A 17,132-nucleotide genomic window follows, 5' to 3' on the forward strand; every position below is an offset into this window, starting at 1 on the left:
CGCATTCAGAGCCTCTGTAGCTTAATTACAGCTTTCTCTACTCCAGCACGACTCCTACAGATCAATTAATCCTCAACTTCTTTCTGCAGAGTTCATTACTGCTTCTGCGCTCTCCTCTTTCTTTTTCTCTGGGTTTTGCATATTTTTCTAACAGGTATAGTGACGAATGAAAGGATAAATGAGGGGTAATGGGATTGGAGGATGTTGCAGGCATAATTCAAACTTGGCTGGACTCGATCTTGAAGCACACATGTGCACCAAGGCTTATACAAATTTTTTCTTCTTTCTCCTTTTCTTTTGTGCTTTTCCATAATATTTTAGGCAGGCATAGTGAAGAATGAGATGAAAAATTTAAAGACAATGAAGTAGAATGTGATTAAAGCATGTTGCAGACTTGAACTTGCATTTCTTCCATATACGTCAAGGCTCATATGACCTTTTTCTCTCCACACTCTTTTCATTTATTGAGCGCTTCCCTAATCTTTAGATGGGTATAGTGGAGAATGAGTGGAAAATCATAGAAAAGGTGAAGAGTATTGGAACATGTTGCAGGTTGAACTCGAACTTTTAGCACTTGTATGTGCACCAAAGCTCATACAACCTCTTTCTCCCCCCTCTCTTTCAATTTTTTGGAGCTTTTACCTATATTTTTTAGGAGACTGAGAGGAAAATTAAAAGAAAAGCATGGTAGAATGTGATCAGAGCATGTTGCAGGCTGAACTCAAACTTTCATTTCTTGTACAGTGGGTACAGAAAGTATTCAGACCCCCTTAAATTTACACTCTTTGTTATATTGCAGCCATTTGCTAAAATCATGTAAGTTCATTTTTTTTCCTCATTAATGTACACACAGCACCCCATATTGACAGAAAAACACAGAATTGTTGACTTTTTTGCAGATTTATTAAAAAAGAAAAACTGAAATATCACATGGTCCTAAGTATTCAGACCCTTTGCTGTGACACTCATATATTTAACTCAGGTGCTGTCCATTTCTTCTGATCATCCTTGAGATGGTTCTACACCTTCATTTGAGTCCAGCTGTGTTTGATTATACTGATTGGACTTGATTAGGAAAGCCACACACCTGTCTATATAAGACCTTATAGCTCACAGTGCATGTCAGAGCAAATGAGAATCATGAGGTCAAAAGAACTGCCTGAAGAGCTCAGAGACAGAATTGTGGCAAGGCACAGATCTGGCCAAGGTTACAAAAACATTTCTGCTGCACTTAAGGTTCCTAAGAGCACAGTGGCCTCCATAATCCTTAAATGGAAGACGTTTGGGATGACCAGAACCCTTCCTAGAGCCGGCCGTCCAGCCAAACTGAGCTATCGGGGGAGAAGAGCCTTGGTGAGAGAGGTAAAGAAGAACCCAAAGATCATTGTGGCTGAGCTCCAGAGATGCAGTCGGGAGATGGGAGAAAGTTATAGAAAGTCAACCATCACTGCAGCCCTCCACCAGTCGGGGCTTTATGGCAGAGTGGCCCGACGGAAGCCTCTCCTCAGTGCAAGACACATGAAAGCCCGCATGGAGTTTGCTAAAAAACACCTGAAGGACTCCAAGATGGTGAGAAATTAGATTCTCTGGTCTGATGAGACCAAGATAGAACTTTTTGGCCTTAATTCTAAGCGGTATGTGTGGAGAAAACCAGGCACTGCTCATCACCTGTCCAATACAGTCCCAACAGTGAAGCATGGTGGTGGCAGCATCATGCTGTGGGGGTGTTTTTCAGCTGCAGGGACAGGACGACTGGTTGCAATCGAGGGAAAGATGAATGCGGCCAAGTACAGGGATATCCTGGACGAAAACCTTCTCCAGAGTGCTCAGGACCTCAGACTGGGCTGAAGGTTTACCTTCCAACAAGACAATGACCCTAAGCACACAGCTAAAATAACGAAGGAGTGGCTTCACAACAACTCCGTGACTGTTCTTGAATGGCCCAGCCAGAGCCCTGACTTAAACCCAATTGAGCATCTCTGGAGAGACCTAAAAATGGCAGTCCACCAACGTTTACCATCACCATTAAATGATTTTAGCAAATGGCTGCAATATAACAAAGAGTGAAAAATTTAAGGGGGTCTGAATACTTTCCGTACCCACTGTATATGCACCAAAGCTCATACAAACTCTTTCTCCCCTACTCTCTCTTAAATTTTCCATGCTTTGTATGATTTTGTAGACCGGTATAGTGGAGAATGAGAGGATCATTTCAGGGAATGTGATCAAATAATGAGAGCAGATCATGTTGCAAGCTGAACTCAAACATACATTTCTCATATGAGCACCAAGGCTCAATATACAACCCCAAAAAGTATCTGCACACTTAAACCACACCTGAGAATCTGTGATTGACAATAGTAGATATTGTTTTCTTTTTTATATATGATGGATCCAGGAGTAATAATCCTATGTGTCTCATATCTATTCATATGTCTGTCCTTTGGACTATTCCTCGTATGTCACTGCAATCCCACAAACCTGCAAACCAAACGAAGCAGAGATAAAGAAAAAAGAGACACAAAAGCTCATTGTGTGTTGGGCAGGGATTATCACAAAGCAGGGAGATTCATCTTTTTCTCTGAACACACGTATACAAATTGAGTTTTCTCCTCTAGGCTTACAGCGAGAGGATAAAGGGAAGGTCTTGTTTATGCATGATGCTGGTGTTCCCCAGAGAGAGAAAGAGAGAGTGAGAGAGGTGGATCACGGTGAGTGGCGGGGCTGTGGGCGGAGGAGAGTTGTTGTCTGTCGCTCTGATTTGTGAAGCACAATAGGGGTAGGAGAGGTGCAAATGGAAAAATCCCTCACCAGTGGAGTGAGGAGGTGTATATGGGGGTGTGTGTGAAAGTGTGTGTGCGTGTATATGAGCTCTGTCAGATTTCTCTACACTAACGAAAGTTGTTGTGTTTGTGGATGGTGTCAGACTCTTTTTAGTAGTGTTTCCATCAAAAACTCTCTAGCCTTACAGGCGCTTCCAGATAACTCACTCTCTATCACAAAAGAGCTGAGAACTTTCAATTTTTCAAAGTCAGAGGGCTGATTTAGGCTTCACACAGAGACTAAATTCTGGATCAGCACTGATACAGAGGTGTTTCATATAAATCTGTTCACCTTTGCAGAAATATTTTCTGAATTTTTCAAATATATCCAAGGTTAGTAAGTTTGTTTTCAAGGTATGATTTCATTTTTTATTTAGTCTTTCCACTGAGTTCAAGAGTAGCATGGCTCTTTATCGTCAAGCCCATCAATAGTTGACTTGAGTTGACTTTGCAGTTCTGATATGTTGTTTTCAGACTTGAAACTGAAATGACATTGAACTTTATTATATAAATATTGAATTTGCCACATACAAAGCAGGGGAAAGTGATGAATGTCTCTTTTATCCTTCAAACGCAAACATGATTTGATTGATTTTTTTTTTCTTACCTTTTTCTTCTTCCTTTCCTTGTAACCACTTTTGCGTCTATTTAGCTACATTTACACTGCAAAGATGCATTTTTCTTTTTCTTTTCTTTTCTTTTGTAATATAAACATAGATAAACATGCTTTGGTACAGATGCTTCAACATTTGTAATAAATAAAATAAAGTTATTTATTTATTAAAAGTGCCCAAGAATGCTTTTTCACAAGATGTAATATAAGTCTAACGTGTCCCCTGAATGTGTCTGTGAAGTTTCAGCTCAAAATACCCCATAGATTTTTTTTAATTAATTTTTTTAACTGCCTATTTTGGGGCATCATTAACTATGCACTGATTTTTTCAGCGCGCCGCCCCTTTAACTCGCGTGTTCCCTGCCACACGAGCTCTCGATTATATTACAGCACATTTACAAAGTTCACACAGCTAATATAACCCTCAAATGGGTCTTTACAAGATGTTCGTCATGCATGCTGTATGCATGCTTCGAATTATGTGAGTAAAGCATTTATTTTGATGTTTATATTTGATTCTCTATGAGTTTGAGGCTATGCTCCGTGGCTAACGGCTAATGATACACTGTTGGAGAGATTTATAAAGAATGGAGTTGTGTTTATGAATTATACAGACTGCAAGTGTTTAAAAATGAAAATAGCGATGACTCTTGTCTCCGTGAATTCAGTAAGAAACGATGGTAACTTTAACCTCATTTAACAGTACATTAGCAACATGTTAACGAAACATTTAGAAAGACAATTTACAAATATGACTAAAAATATCATGCTATCTTGTCAGTTATTATTGCTCCATCTGCCATTTTCGCTGTTGTTCTTGCTTACCTAGTCTGTTGATTCAACTGTGCAGATCCAGACGTTACTGGCTGCCCTTGTCTAATGCCTTTCATAATGTTGGGAACATGGGCTGGCATATGCAAATATTGGGGCGTACACCCCGACTGTTACGTAACAGTCGGTGTTATGTTGAGATCCGCGTGTTTTCCGGAAGTCTTTTAAACAAATGAGATTCACATAAGAAAGAGAAAGCAATGGAGTTTGAAACTCAATGTATGTCTTTTCCATGTACTGAACTATTGTTATTCAACTATGCCAAGGTAAATTCAAATTTTGAATCTAGGGCACCTTTAATAAATAAATCTAGTTATTAACACTCGTGTGCCAATGGAACATGCGTGTATTTATTAACCCGGCCTATAGATATTGTAAAGTGATGATTTCAAAACAATTGTAGCCTGTCTGGCACGTTGCAATGATGGAAAATCATTGGGAATATTGGATATGAGTATTTAGCAGGTCAAATGATTTAAAAGTAGTGGAATTCAAAACAAGTGTTTTTGTTACTTACTTTTTTTGTTGTTTTGAATGCATCATGATCTAATCCGTGCCAGATATTGGTGGCCTTGACCTTTCTGTTTTTTCTTTTGTTCTTGCTCGCATGCTTTCTTTCATTCATGCTCTTTCTTTTCCTCTTGACCTTTTATTTTTGTAGATGTTGATTAGCCCCATATCCTCTGCATTCAGCATTGGCATTTCTTAGCGTCTGTTTTTGAGCACCAAAGACAGTATGCAATCAGGCATTCCTACTGAGAGCCACCGTGAGGGAAAGAAAAGATGAGCGAGACAGACAGACACTACAGGGAGCATTGTTAGGTGTGATTGTTGAAGAGGAGCTTCACTGTTTGACACACAATCAAAGCATGTTTGATGGACACCGACGAGAGGAATGGGAAGGACATGAAAAGGTCAGAAGTTTGTTTTTGGGATTCGAACCTGGATGAAATGCACCTGAAAATACTTTAAGAGACAATGAGACTGATTGTTTTGATGGTTTTTGTGTATTTAGTCATACTTAAAGGGATATTTCACTCGGTTTCACTCTTTTCTTTTGTGGAAGAATGGAAATGCTGCTTTTCCATACAATGAAAGTGGATTGGGGACCAAAGGTTGCAAGAAAAACAGCACCATAAACTATCATAAAAGTTGTTCATATAACTTGTAAGCTATATTCCAACTCCCTTTAAACCATTTAATAGTTTTGTGTGAAGAACAGACTGAAATTTATGTCATTACTCACTGATAATTTTTGTTTACCTTTCACTTTTATTATATAGAAAAGAGCTGGTAGGACATTCTGCTATTAATGACTCATTTTGTGTTTCATAGAAGAACGAAAGTCAAGCAGGATTCAAATGACGTGGGCATGTAAATGATGTCATATTCTTATTTTTTGGCTGAGCTACACCTTTAAGAAAAGTTTCCAAACATCACAAGCAGAAATAAGCAGCACTAGTTTGAGGAAATGGCATTGTTACTGTATGTCACAGACTGTTAGCATTGTGCCTGATCTTCTGTGTGTGTGTGTGTGTGTGTGTGTATGTGCGTGTGCTAAACTTGATGATCTGTGTGCTAAATGAGGCCTGATGGAGCCCAGAGACTAAGAGAAGATATGACACTCCAGACGCCACATGAGAGCGAAGCTCTTTAAATGGCTCTTTAAGCGAGATGACGTGTATGTGCCCATGTGTGCAAGAGAATTGATAAAATATCATCTATAGTCTGTATGTTTCTGTGGCTGCAGCCTTGATCATTTCTTAAACACCTGATTTAACTTAATGAATAGATAACCAATAGATCTGGATGTAGCCTTTATAGCCGCAGATGTTGAAACATCACGGTTCATACCTGCATCTGAGGAAGAGAGTCGGCGGGAACAAGCGATAGAGAAATGAGCAATTAAATTACTCCTTAATGCTGTTGTGGTTTTCCTTTTGTTTTTTTCATTTTATTTGTTCCCTTGGCTCCTCATCCGGCACATCAAATTGAATCCAAACAAATAAGAGCGTACCACCAGCTGTGGAGCGTCAACAAAACACTGCAATACACACTTCATGCCAATCAGTGTCCAGTGCTAGTGTGTGTGCTGGAGTGCTGTTTGAGCCATTAGGATATCCTCAACTTATCTTGTTCTGTTGGTGGAGAGCTTGTTCATTTTCATTTACTAATTTACCATGTTATCCTACCTAAAGGGATTCTGTCTGCCTGTCTATCTGTCCTCCTGTCTGTCTGCCCATCCATCCATCCATCCATCCATCCATCCATCCATCCATCCATCCATCCATCCATCCATCCATCCATCATGACGGAGAGATGTTCAGGTTTTTTTCAGTTACTTTTCAGTCAAAGCATTGACTGCATTAATGCAAAGGCTTGCTTTGATTTTTGCAGTACCAGGTCCTAAATAAAATGTTTATCATGCCGTCTAATGATGTTTCACTAAAAATAGATAGGTAGATAGATATGTAGATATATTGATTGATTGATTGATTTTTCTGAATTTAGCCTTTTAAATGGTTAGTTCACCCAAAAATCATTATTTTCTCACCTTCATGTTGTTCCAAACCCGTAAGACCTTCGTTCATCTTCGGAACACAAATTAAGATATTTTTGATAAACTCTGATGGCTCAGTGAGGCATACATTGAATCTTTTGTTTCGAATCAGTGGTTCGAAGCGCATATCAAACTGCCAAAGTCACGTAATTTCAGTAAACAAGGCTTTGTTACATCATAAGTGTTTCGAAATTTCAGTGGTTCACCACTGGGGGGGCGCTCCAAACCACTGATTAAGCCTGTTTTTTCCCAAGGATTTTTTTCTCTCTATTTTAACACCTATTTGCCACTTGTTTGCCACCTGATGTCACCTGATGGAGTTTGGGTTCCTTGCCGCTGTCGCCTTTGGCTTGCTTAGTTGGGGACACTTGACATTTGATATTCAATAGTATTCTTGACATTTATTCAACAGTGCTTCTGATCTGCCTGCATTGACACTATTATTTAAGAGCTGCTGTGCAGCCAAATTATGTACCAGTTATCAATATAAAGCTGCTTTGATACAATCTGCATTGTAAAAAGCGCTATATAAATAAAGGTGACTTGACTTGACTTGACTGATTCGAAACAAAAGATTCGTAGAGCTTCGAAGCTTTATATATATCTTATTTATACGAATATCTTAATTTGTGTTCCAAAGATAAACGAAGGTCTTACTGGCATGGAACGACATGAGGATGAGTAATTAATGACAGAATTTTCATTTTTGGGTGAACTAACCCTTTAAGTAAATTGATATTGCCTTAAAGATGTTAAGATATTAAGGTTATAAATATATAGTTATGAGATACATAGATTGCAGTGTTGAATTTTACCCAAGATCTTACTGGGGTCATATTGTACAATCTGCCAAGCAGAATTTATAAAGGACATAACAAGCCATCTTTAGATGCACGGCCAGTTTCGTATGCTTGTGTTGGCTTTGAGTCACAGATCATAAAGTCAAATACTGAAATTCACTCACACCCAAGTTCCGTCACATTCACAGAGCGGATCAGCAGTCAGCTGGCATGCGGTCTGGGCGGATGCTTCATGTTCAATCTGTTTCCCAGTAATTTTATAGCAGAAGCTGATTACGGTTGAAACAGCATTACGGGCCGTGATTGTGTTGTTTTTTTCTTAGGGGGGGCCGACTGTGATGAGTGGAGTCCTGAGGTGGATCTCATCACGGACGCATTATTGAATTACTGCAGTGGTGAGATGAGATTGGCCCGTGATTGGCTGAAATGGACTTGGAGGGTAATAACATATCAGTGGTGCTGTGGGTATTGACGGGGAGACGGTCTCTTGCTGTTGCTTTCCTCCTTCATGAAGTGAATCTAAGAGAGGAAATGGTAAATAGTAAATTTTTTGTTAATATTTGGGTGGTAAAGAAAAAAACTGCTCTGTTTGAATCCATGTTTGAAGAATTTGAAGCTGAACGGTGACTAACAAGGTAAACGGAGCGCAGATAAAACTTTTTATTTGCATTTCTGAAGTTCTCTGGTTTGTCTTACGGGTAGATTGTTGTTGCTGTTATCAGACGGAGGGCAGACATATAATTACAGACTTTGTCTGAGTGAGCGTGTGTGTCTTGTGTTTCACAACCTGTGCTAATTTTAATCAACGAGACCATCATCACCGTGGCTGTCACGGGCTTGTTTACCTTTCATTTGGGATTGGCGTGATTGAAGGAGAAGTGGTGGGGGGAGGAGGGGAGGGGGAAAAGGTGACAGAGAGGACAGAGAACAAGGGTGATGATGATGATGATGATGATGTCTGGATGAGTGGAACAGCCTTTTAAACACAATCACAATCACTGGCTCTCTGATTCTAAATCAGTGGAGCTTGAGAGGGCAGCAGAGACCCATCTCAAATCTTATGTTCCTGCCCTCCAATCACATTGAGACTCAACAAAGGTGGCCTTTGAAAGAGAGAGAGAGAGAGAGAGAGAGAGAGAGACTAAGAAACAACACAGCCAGAAATGGCTAAACCTAGGGTTAATATAATCCTTGGTCATTTAAACCTAGGGTTAATATAATCCTGGGTTATTTATTGCATGCTTCACACTGTTCTTATTCATCCTGGATTAGTCATTTTTGGGTAGTTTCACCTTGTACATCCCGGGTTAACATTTTTATTTGAATGTTTTCAAGGTTAATTGATTGTCTGTTGTATGACCTTGCAATTGCTAGTCCATCTGCAGAAAAGTCACCATGTAAACGTGGTCTGGTTGTCTTTGAGTACTCAAAATATCCTACAAAATAATAGTACACTACTGTTCAAAAGTTTGCGGTAAGTAAGATTTGTTTTTTAAAAAATAATTAATACTTTTATTCACCAAGGATGCATTAAATTGACCAAGAGAGACTGAAAAGACATTTATAATGTTACAAAAGAATTATATTTCAAATAAATGCTGTTCTTTTGATCATTCTATTCATTAATAAATCCTGTAAAAAAGTTTCCACGAAAATATTAAGCAGCACAACTGTTTTCAACATTGACAATAATAAGAAATGTGTCTTGAGCACCAAATCAGCAAATTGGATTAATTTCTGAATGATCGTGTGATACTGAAGACCTCAAACCTTACAGTAAAGTCTATCTCTTTATCATTCCAGTTAATATTATTGGTATCACTATTTGACACTTTTCCCCCTAAAGCACTGAAACTATACAAAGTGTGAATGTATCTTTAATTAGTATAATTAATCAGTTATTGGTCATCTGTTGCTAAACAATTTGCTGTTACATTCTAGCACCACATCAGCCTTTACTCAGGGTTTACAAAGATGTTAACCCAGTGTTAAAGGAATAGTCCACTTTGAAATAAAAATTTCCTGATAATTTACTCACCCCCATGTCATCCAAGATGTTCATGTCTTTCTTTCATCAGTCGAAAAGAAATGAAGGTTTTTGATGAAAACATTCCAGGATTGTTCACCTTATAGTGGACTTCAATGGACTGTTTATAAAGCATATATATTTAATTTTTTAGAAAATGCCTGATCGTTTCGCTAGATAAGACCCTTATTCCTCGTCTGGTATCATTTAAAGCCCTTTGAAGCTGCACTGAAACTGTCATTTTGACTTTAAACAATGGTGTCCATTGAAGTCCACTATAAGGAGAATAATCCTGGAATGTTTTCATCAAAAACCTTCATTTCTTTTCAACTGAAGAAAGAAAGACATGAACATCTTGGATGACATGGGGGTGCATAAATTACCAGGAAATGTTCATTCAGAAGTGAACTAATCCTTTAAGTGCAGTGTGAAAGCTTTAAAGAGACACGAACACAAAGGAAAAGTGAACTTATATTTAACCTTATTCTTCCTCTTTTCTTTATTTTTTGGACATCCGCATCAAATACCAGATGAGAAATAAAGAAACTGTGACAGGAGTATTTTGAGAAACAGACAGGCAGAATAAGAGGGTGTATGCTATTATGGGCATGAGTGTTGGATTGGAATTGGAGGGGTTGACTTTATTTTCTCTTTTTGTAATGGATTCAAATGAAGCAGTAGTGATGGCTCAGTAATCAGGACTGTTAGACGGAGACTAGACATACCATTATTTTTAGGGAGGAGCAGATCGTGGTCACTCTAATCAACAACTTGACTTTACTACCTTCACTGCCTTGTGTTTTTGACTTTGAGAGACATCTGTTGCTTCAGTGAATGAATTTATAGTGAATTTATAGAAAAGAAAGGATTTAACTGAATATTCAGGACTGTTGAGGCTAAATGTAAAAATTTAAAGCTGAAGATTGTGATTTGCATATGATTCAGACTGAATACGAACCTGCATCTCCTAAATGTGCATTACAGCTAAAATAGTCTTGAGCATTTGCACTAACCACTAGGCCATTGATCCAACAAAAACAATTTGTTTTGCTCTAAGTGCGAAAAATCAGCTCTGTCAACCTGGCCTTATTAAAAATACATGTATAAAAGCATCATATCCGAAGCAAGGGGAATTGCCCACCGTGCCACAATTAATAATTTATCCAACTCTATTTCCACAATTATGTATTCATTCATTAATTTGTTTAATTGTCATTTCAGTGCATTGTCAACACACTGAGCTAGTGGTCTTGGCTCTCTCCTGGACGGAAATATTGGAATATTGTCCCCTCAAATGAGTTTTAATAATAGAGGAGTCTCATCAGAAGCCAATCAGACATGAAGACATGGCAGCGGAATTATAACCAGGCCAACTGGGAAGTCATGAATTATTGAAAATTGGCCTGTTCTTTTTCAAGTTCGAGGTTTCTGCCTGACAGCACTGATTGGCCACACACGCACACACCTGTCGATCTTCATTCCGTTTTGTTAGGAGAAACCTGGCAGCTGGTATGGGTTTGTGCTGTGTAGACTGTCTGTCTGTGGCCACTCAACTGATAACAAACCTGTGGTGACCAATCTAGAGCACTGTACAAACAGAGAATGGGTTGTATCTTGTGTGTACGTGTATTTTCAAGTACGTGTTTGTTTTGGGAAGGCCTTGCCCCATTAAAAAAGTATTTGGACACTTAAGCACATTTAAAAGTGTGTAACTTGAGTGTCACTGTATTCCATAACAAAATATCAAAGCAAAGGACTAGAATTTTAAAGGAAGATAGCACAAAAATGAGCAAGCGTAAGGATTTGAGTGAGTTTGACAAGGGCCAAATTGACGACTGGGTCAGAGCATCTCCAAAACTGTAGCTCTTGTGTGGTGTTCCCAGTCTACAGTGGTCAGTATCTATCAAAAGTGGTCCAAGGAACTGGAGAGACAGGGTCATTGATGCACATGCGGAGCAAAGGCTGGCCCATATGGTCCGATTCAACAGACGAGCTACTGTAGCTCAAATTGCTCAAGAAGTTAATGCTGGTTCTGATAGAAAGGTGTCAGAATACACAGTGCATCGCAGGTTGTTGCGTATGGGGCTGCATAGCCGCAGACCAGTCAGGGTGCCCATGATGACCCCTGTCCACTGCCGAAAGCACCAACAGCGGGCATGTGAGCATCAGAACTGGACCATGGAGCAATGGAAGAAGGTGGCCTGGTCAGATGAATCGCGTTTTCTTTTACATCACGTGGATGGCTGGGTGCATGTGTGTCGCTTACCTGGGGAACACACGGCACCTGGATGCACTATGGGACGAAGGCAAGTCAGCGGAGGCAGTGTGATGCTTTGGGCTGGTAAACCTTGGGTCCTGCCATGTGCGATCCATGTGGATGTTACTTTGACACGTACCACCCTTTCATGGAAACAATATTCCTTGGTGTCTGTGGCCTCTTTCAGCAGGATAATGCGCCCTTCCACAAAGCAAAAAAGGTTTGAGGAGCACAACAACGAGTTTGAGGTGTTGACTTGGCCTCCAAATTCCCCAGATCTCAGTCCAATCGAGCATCTGTGGGATGTGCTGAACAAACAAGTCTGATCCATTGAGGCCCCTCCTCGCAACTTAAAGGACTTAAAGGATCTGCTTGGTGCCAGATACCACAGCACACCTTCAGGGGTCTAGTGGAGTCCATGCCTCGACGGGTCAGGGCTGTTTTGTACTTTTAAGGAACTGAATTCTAACATAATTTCATGTTTGCATTATGTTTTGCATCAAAAGCAGTGACATTCATACACATTTCAGTGTGACTTAAGTCTCCAGATACTTTGGGGCCGCAGTCATTAATATTTGACTTTGAATGAATTTGAGTATTATTTCTGTGCTGCACGTTAACTGGTCTGTCACAGTACTGTGTCATACTGCAGTAGGATTGATTTTGTTGTTGATGTCCTCCACACAGGCACACACAGTAGCTGGATCAGAGTTGACAACACAAACATTGCTCCAATATTGACACTCATTTTGAATGAGTGATCTCCAATCTCTTGTTAATGTTTCTGCTCTTACACACACACACACACACACACACACACACACACACTCTACAACAGACTTTTCGGCCTGATTGCATGACCTCACACTGACATGCATTTGTTTCTTTCGCATACTCACACACACGGATAGATCCACCGGGACGGATGGTGTTAGTGAAGGCACTACACGTTTCTCTGCTGTAGATCCGCGCAGGGACGGAGTACATCTCAGATCAAACCATTTCTAATCAAACCCACGAAAGTGTAGCTAATGCAATTTCACTAAGTCACTGGCTGGCTTGATTACATGGGGGCTGACACGAGTGGGAGGTGTGCGTGCATGCTCCGTCACACACTTTTCACTCATCAGAATGACTTACACAATACGTGCACTTTCTTGTAAGTCGCTTTGGTAAGTGAGTGACTGCCAATAATAGAAATGTAAATTTGATGTAAAGGCGCATCCCGATCCTAGATTAGCAGCATCTGCAGGGGGCCAGGCTATAACACCTCTCGTATACACTCGCATGATCTTATGCACACACATAGGTTATTAAAGGAAACACGCTTCCAGCATAATAAAAAACACAGATGTGGAGGCACATAATAATAAATTGGACCAGCTAACTTGTCACCATTTGTTCACAGTTGTTTATTATTTGAATGCTGAAATAACTTGTTAAACTGTTGTGGATGATTGTTTATATTTAACATAGCAGATGTTGGCCAGTTGCTTTTTCAGTCAAAGTCTGTCGCGCTGACAACATTTTAATGGACCTTCATTAATATGTACTAGAATGTGAATAATGATTTGAGTCAAGCCAGGCTGGCGTGGGATGACATTTTCTCCTCTGTCTTTGCCAGTAAATGTAACCGCACAATCTGGACGCATTACTCTTTGACCTGCTGGCTAACGCGTCTTTCGTTTATGTGTTTTTAATCAACTGTTTTGGGTTTTTTAATGGCTCATACTGATGTAGAGAGCAAAGTGGTATATGATACAATTTAATGATAGCAAATGAAAGATGTACAAAAATAAATGAGCACTTGTTTTACACTATATTTACTGAAAACCCATTAAAAATATTTAAAAGCATGAAGTAGTAAAGGTTAACAATAAGAATTTTTAAAATTGTCTCAGTCTTTTATTTTTAGCAACATTTTTATAGTTTATTCTCGACACGTTGTCTTTTGATAATAATAATAAAAAAATAATATTATTTATTACCACCACCACTACTACTACTACTATACTACTACTACTACTACTACTACTTCTTTTTTATTATTATTATTAGTATTAGTATTATTACAAATAATGATTTCTTATGATTTTTAAAGGGGTGGTTGATTATGATTTCACTTTTTTAAATTTAGTTAGTGTGTAATGTTGCTGTTTGAGCATAAACAGCATCTGCAAAGTTACGACGCTCAAAGTTCAATGCAAAGGGAGATATTTTCTTTTAAAGAAAATTAATTTGCTGTTTAAGGACTACAACAAAGGTCAGATAGGCACTACAACAAGCTTCTTCCTGGGTTAGTGACATCACAAACCCTAAAATTTATATAAACCCTGCCCCTGAGATCATGCAACAAAGGGGGTGAGGCCATGTTGGGCTGCTTTAGAGAAGAGGAAGAGTTGTTGTAGTAGAGTGTTGTTCCAGGCCGTCATTAAACGCCGGACTGCTTCACAAACGAGGGTCAATTCATTGCTGGATTTGCACAAAAGATTAACATGACGGCACATGCTAGTCGGTGAGCTGAATCAACTCCACGGCAACTACATAAATTTATCCACTAACCATTCAGAATCGTCCAGTTGCATTCTAACAGTTGTAACTCCGTCAGTGTCCGACTCCGGTTTGAACAATGTAAGGCTGAACACCGTTACTAACAATCGTCATTTTGGCTGTGTGAGATTCTCCAGTTTTGTTGTTGTTGAGCAACCGAAGCGTGAGCTGTTGAAGCTCCGCCCTCTTCTGGAAAGGGGGCCGGGAGCAGCAGCTCATTTGCATTTAAAGGGACACTCAAAAACGGCATGTTTTTGCTCACACCCAAATAGGGGCAAATTTGACAAGCTATAAAAATGATCAGTGGGGTATTTTGCTGAAACTTGAGACACATTCTAGGGACAGCAGAGACTTTGATTACATCTTGTGAAAAGGGGCATTATAGGTCCCCTTTAATTGAAATAATATCTGGAAATTTCTTTGACAGCTATGAACACTTCTGGTGGAAAACTTATGACACTCTGCAAAGCAAAATTTGTTAATTTAAAACCAATTCTTTCTGATGTCATTCAGTCACTTTTTGACAAAGCTGATCACTATTTTTTAAATTAGTAATTTTTATCATGCAACTCTTTGTAACAATTCTCTCTGTTTTTCTCCTCTCCTGCCACTTGTCTAGGTCAAAGTCAGTGTGTGCGGTGGCAGCTGTGTTTTCTTGTTTTGCAGTTGTAATTGAGTCTTAATTGAATTAGCAGGAGAGAGATTGGATAGATAGAGAGAAACGGGAAACGAAGGAAGATGAGTTCCCTTTCCTGAGTAACAACTTTGAAAAACAGCCAACCAGAAAGCTTTTAGAGAGGATAAAGAATCCTCTTGTCTTTTTAATGAGAAAAAGTGGTTGAAATGAAATAAGAGAGAGAGTTTTTCATCCGAACGTGCTCCGTGAAGAATGTCAGGAAGGTGGAAATGACAGGAACAGCAGCAGGAGGTGCGTTTGAATGCTGGACAGGTGCACTGCAGGGTTTTTAGTGCAGTGAAAGGTGAACGCATTTTTCATCTGAAGCACATCTTGCCTCTCAAAACAATGAACACAGGATGACTCTGATCCCAGACTTGCGATTAAACCCGTACCAGTGGGTTTGAGATCACAACATTGGGCACAAATCATACAAGCACACTCTTTTGCTTCACTTGTAATTCCAAGGCAGTCCAAATCACACACGTGCTATATTTGTGTCACAGAAATCTTCTGGCATTAATTTGTGTTTCTGGGCCTGGACTCATTTCCCATCCCCTGGGCAAGAAATCTCATGTAACAACTGACTGATAAAAGCAATTAAAGTGATTCTCCACCAAGGGCTTGTGTGTGTGATGTGCACACAAGTGTCTCAGATGTGTATGTTTCCTGCATGGTGTTTGTCAGGATAGCGGTGCCCAGACTTAGTACTACGTAGTTACAGCAGTCTCTCCAGTGACAATCTCAAAGGGCTGTGAAATTTTAATGAATAACATTGTCACAGTGCGAGAGAGATGCCAGTGGCCTGCCGCGGTGGCACTTCTATTCATCGACCCATGAGGCCACGCACACACCTTCTGTCCACCCGGGAATGTTCTTATTGATGGCAGACTTGATTCTCTTGCTGTCAATTATATTGATTACTTGTGGATGAGTGGAGCTAATAAGGATTGGAGCTCACTTCATTTTTTGGGGCCCTGCCTCATCATGAGAGAGTTACACAGCCATGATTTTCTTATTAACCCTGTTAGCGCAGGACTACGCACAGACACAGAGGAGCAAATGGGAGAAAGAGGAGGAGGGGGGGCGGGGTCTTGTATTTCTCTCTCCGGCTTGTGGTAATTGCAATGATTTGATAAAATTACTTTTTTTTTTAATTTTTTGTTTTGCCCTTTGGTTTTGCTTTGTTTTGTTCTGTTTTTGCTTTTACTTTGTTTTTTATTAGTTTAGTTTTGTGCTTTGTTTGGTTTGCTTTGTTTTTTATTGGTTTTGTTTTTTGTTTTGCTTTTGTTTGTTTTTTTGCTTTGTTTTTTATTGGTTTTGTTTTGTTTTTTGCTTTGCTTTGCTTTTTGTTTTTTGTTTTTGCTTTTACTTTGTTTTTTATTAGTTTAGTTTTGTGCTTTGTTTTGTTTTTTGCTTTGTTTTTTATTGGTTTTGTTTTGTTTTTTGCTTTTTTGTTTTTGCTTTTTTTGCTTTTGCTTTTTTAGTTTTATTTAGTCATTTATTTAGTCAGTCCAATGTTTTTTTTTTTGGTAATAACCACTACGCTGTATATGCCACCGTTGTCCATCGAAACATTTTTTTGTGTTCTATAAAGTCTTCTTTGACCATTGTGACATGCTTCACTTTTTCATTCAGCATTTTGTGCCAAGAGTTTTTCAACTTTAAAGAAGTTTAACTTTTACAAATGTTCCACAAAACTCCTACATTCTGTTTTATTTTGTCGAGCTGAACACAAAAACGCATCCCATGTGAAGGATCCCGTATCAGTTTAATTAGTTTTTAAAAGTTATTGTTGAAGAAAATATGTTAAATCTTTTTTTCCTTCCTCTTTCTGTCCAGGTGGAGCTGACGATAACCTGATTGAGGGAGGAGAGACTAAGTTCCTGTGTAAACCGGGAGCCAGAAACATCACGGTCATCTTTCAGCCATTGCTTAGGTAGGTCCTGTTCACAAATGTGTCTGCTGAACATGCTTTATAAAACTGCATTTCAACA

At 39.2% G+C, this 17,132-nt stretch overlaps 1 protein-coding gene across 3 annotated transcripts in view; it reads left to right on the forward strand.

Annotated features, from left to right (window-relative positions):
• The window catches only part of exoc4 (exocyst complex component 4), a 154,843-nt gene that overhangs the window by 43,839 nt on the left and 93,872 nt on the right, over nt 1-17,132 (forward strand). For 2 of the 3 annotated variants that reach the window (XM_048156835.1, XM_048156836.1), the window contains exon 10: nt 16,978-17,074. In XM_048156835.1, the coding sequence (XP_048012792.1) occupies nt 16,978-17,074 (97 nt within the window). Of the gene's footprint in view, nt 1-16,977; nt 17,075-17,132 lie in introns of those variants that run through there. The other variant, XM_048156837.1, reaches the window with a different exon arrangement.

The sequence above is a fragment of the Megalobrama amblycephala genome, linkage group LG14 (assembly GCF_018812025.1).
Source record: "Megalobrama amblycephala isolate DHTTF-2021 linkage group LG14, ASM1881202v1, whole genome shotgun sequence".
NCBI lineage: Eukaryota > Metazoa > Chordata > Actinopteri > Cypriniformes > Xenocyprididae > Megalobrama > Megalobrama amblycephala.